The 3,646-nt window shown below is 51.6% G+C and overlaps 1 protein-coding gene across 1 annotated transcript; it reads right to left on the minus strand.

The window, feature by feature from the left end:
- Positions 1–1,429: 1,429 nt before the first annotated feature.
- LOC116251149 (UDP-glucuronate 4-epimerase 1-like) lies at positions 1,430–3,057 on the minus strand. The gene has a single exon (XM_031625242.2). It carries the CDS (start codon positions 2,894–2,896, stop codon positions 1,583–1,585), a length of 1,314 nt encoding a protein of 437 aa, XP_031481102.1. The 5' UTR covers positions 2,897–3,057; the 3' UTR covers positions 1,430–1,582.
- Positions 3,058–3,646: the final 589 nt, after the last annotated feature.

Consider the following 3,646-nt stretch of genomic DNA (forward strand, 5'->3'; position numbering starts at 1 on the left):
TATGATCAATTTACAAGGAACTTTGAAAGATTGTACCCACCCATGACATTTTTAATCCGAGTTTATGCTGAGATTAGAATACGCATTAAGCGTAATCTCCACTTTGTCAGCCACCTTGCATTCTCATTCAAATTTGGATGCAAAGATTCGCATTTCACATGGAGTGAATATATCAGCCAGAGAGCATTGTTAACGAAAGCATGCACGTCCATATCTGAATGGAGAATACATTTGGTTATTGGGTCCGGATCCACCAAACAATCGACGGCCATGATTGGTAGCCGGAGCTTCAAATGCATTCTCTTCCGGCCTCTTTAATTAACCGTGTGTGTTTGTGCCGGAGAACGATGAGTAGTAAGTGTGAGAAATTAAGTCTAGGGGCCCCAATATAAAGATGTGGGTACCCTTCTAGTGGGGCTGATATTGAATAGATAACCTAACGCTCCTCTTTTCTGCGCAAAGGTGGGGGCATCAAAGGATGGTGACGTTTGACACAGTCTCGTTCCACACTTTTAAATATTTCAATTTGATAAGAGAAAAGCCACGGCAAGAGAGAGCCGACAAATGGAAAATTCAATACTTGCAAAGTCACAAAGAAACTAGAAACAAAAGGGCCGGCCTACCTATGGAGAAGAAGCCCTTAATTAATTTGTGGTTAACTTCTGCTTGACTAAAATGGAGAAAGTTTTTTTTTTTTTTTTTTCAGAAATAATATATCCATCATTACTTTTTTTGAGATGCTTTCTCTCTCGATTCAAACATTCCAAGGAGGCCTCCTTTATTTCCACTTGTGCACAGAAAACAACAACATTCCAAATAGAAAGCAAGTTATTCAACCGATGAAACTTATCTCGAACAAATTTTGCCACCAATCAAGGCCTTGAAGCCAATTCCCGGGCGAGCGGAGAGCTTGGGACTTGGGAGCCGCGTTTTGACATGAGAAAGATTTTGTCACCGGAAGGCCGGGAAGCAAACGCGCCCTAAATCCCGAACTCCTGTTCTGTGGGCAATCGAGATCTGGGAGAAGAAGAAAGGAAGCCAAACCCCCGACAGAAAAGCTTCCACACAGCTGGAACGGACGGCTGAGATTAGGGCAGGTCACCATACACGTCTTACGATGATGACACGAGTCCGCCCAAGGGGTCGGGGCCCCACCGTTCGTGAAGAATATTTAAAAGGCAGGAAAGTACATGGTGGTGGGGGAGGAGCGGGCCCCACACGTTCGCAAATCACGCACAGGCCAAGCTGGCACCTCAATTATTGCATCATCCTCGCTGTCACGCTGTCCACCAATCGTCGTGCAGCACCATACTCAGCTTCCAGCGAGAGGAAAAAGAAGAAAAGTTTTTCGCCGAGAAAACCAGGAATTCGCCGGAAAATATGATTGCCGGTCGCTCCGTTTCTTGAGCAGAGAGAATTGGGATTCCTCTTAACATAGAGAACACAAAGGGAGAAGAGCAAATTTTCACCGAGGAAAGAATGATTATGATCTCTTCCGTAATGGATGAAAAAAGGAAGAAAATATACAAAAAAAAAAAAAGGAAGGGAATGGTTTTTTTAATCATTTTCTACTTTTTTGGGGCTAATTATCTGATTTTCCGCCACCGCCGCGATTGTGGTAGCCGTAATAGGAGAGGTACCACCGGACGAACTTCTTCAGGCCGGTCTGCAAATCGGTGGTGGGTCTGTAGCCGAGGTCTCGCTGGGCGAGGGAGATGTTGGCGTGGGTGAAGGGCACGTCGCCATTGCCGGGCATCTCCACCACGTTCTTCTTCGCCTTCACCTTGAGGTACCGCTCGAGGATGCCGACCATGTTAGGTACCGTCACCGGCGACGTGTTCCCCAGGTTGTAGATCCGGTACTGAGCCGGCCCCTTCTTCTTCCCGCCGCTCCCCGTGCTCTTCTGGGCAGTGTCCAGCGACGCTACGCAGCCCTTGACGACGTCATCGATGAACGTGAAGTCCCTGGCGAGGTCGGTCCTCCCCTTGCCGCGGAACACCGTGATGGGCTTCCCCTGGAGGATGTTGCGCGTGAACGAGAAGTAGGCCATGTCCGGCCGGCCCCATGGGCCGTACACCGTGAAGAATCGGAGGCCGGTGATGGAGAGGCCGTAGATGTGGTTGTAGGTGTGGGTGATCTCCTCGCCGGCTTTCTTCGTCGCGGCGTACAGCGAAGCAGGCCGGTCGGTTCGGTCGGATTCCGAGAAGGGCACCTCCTCGTTGAGGCCGTAGACGGAGCTCGACGACGCCCAGACCACGGCGGGCTGCGGATTGGCCGACTTGCAGGCCTCCAGCAGCGTGACGAGCCCGGCGACGTTGCTGTGCACATACGACGCCGGATTTTCAATGGCGTACCGGACCCCGGCCTGCGCGGCGAGATGCATCACGTGAGTGAAGGCGACCAGGTCAAAGAGCTTCGCCAAGAGCCGGGCGTCATTGATGTCTCCGGCGACAACGAACACGCCGTGCGAGTCCAGGAGACCGGTGCGCGCCTTCTTCAACGATGGGTCGTAGTAGTCGTTGAAGTTGTCGAGCCCGACGACGCCATCGCCGCGCTTCTTGAGGGCCAACGAGACGTGGGTGCCGACGAACCCAGCCGCACCCGTCACGAGCACCTTCATACCGCGGGTCCGATGCGGCCGCGCCGACTCTCGGACGCGCTTCTCCCACTGGTGCCCGCCCCACGAGGCGGCGAGGTACCTGGTGCCCGTGTCCATGAAGCTCTGGAAGCTCAGGTACGAAAGCGTGAGCGCGATGAGGAAGACGGCCCACACGAACATGGTCGACGTGGAAGCAAAGCACCTGTGCAGCTGCCGGTTCATCGCGTGGTTACTCCGGTCGATCTTCACCTTGCCGGGCGTCGAGGGAAAGAACTGGTCGTCCTCGGGCAGCCTCATTCCGTCGACTCCCTCCCTCGCTCTCTCTCTCTTTGTGCCTACCGCCGGCTTCTATCGATATGGCAATGGTGGGCACGTTTGGGATTTGGGGAAAAGGAACAGATGCAGGGGGTCGAGACAGAGTGGCGCATCTGCTGAAGACGCCGTCTGTGGTTCCCATGGATTTATAGAGGGAGAGAGAGAGAGGAAGAACCAAGAAGACGCGTAATACCGCGTCGGCCGAAGGGCTGCGGTCCGGTGTCCGGACCTGCAATTTCTTCAGCCTTCCTTACCCTCCTCCGTAATTACGCTGTTCCTTCCACAGTGATTATTATTATTTTCCCGAAAGAAAAAGTCGTCTGGTGGTCCGCCTTTAGCAAGCCCCAACTCGCGGGGGCACATAATTTACACGGTTGCCATGAAAATATATTATAATAATACATAAAACGAGATGGCATGGCTCTTTTCGGATGTGGACTTCGGACCGGCAGTGGGTTCCAAACTTGAGAACGAAAATCGGGTTTTTAATGTCGTTTTTGTTTTTTCCCGGTGAACCTTATCTTGAGGAGTGAAAAAAACGTGAATTTTCGATTTATTGCGGAGTTATTGGGCGTAGACAATGAGACTGGACGGGCCTGGGCCGAGACATTACGGGGTCACGGCCCTTAACGGAGTTCCGGTTTAAGGGTATTTCGGGAATTAAAAAATCTAAAATGAGCAATAATCTCTTCTCTCTCGTTTAGTCCAGTTTTCAGTAATTATTGTGTTTAT

The sequence above is a fragment of the Nymphaea colorata genome, chromosome 3, assembly GCF_008831285.2.
Source record: "Nymphaea colorata isolate Beijing-Zhang1983 chromosome 3, ASM883128v2, whole genome shotgun sequence".
Classification (NCBI taxonomy): Eukaryota; Viridiplantae; Streptophyta; class Magnoliopsida; order Nymphaeales; family Nymphaeaceae; genus Nymphaea; species Nymphaea colorata.

What these genes read in the sequence shown, in the direction of transcription:
- LOC116251149 (XM_031625242.2), bottom strand. Translation starts at nt 2,896, where the DNA reads ATGAGGCTGCCCGAGGACGACCAGTTCTTTCCCTCGACGCCCGGCAAG.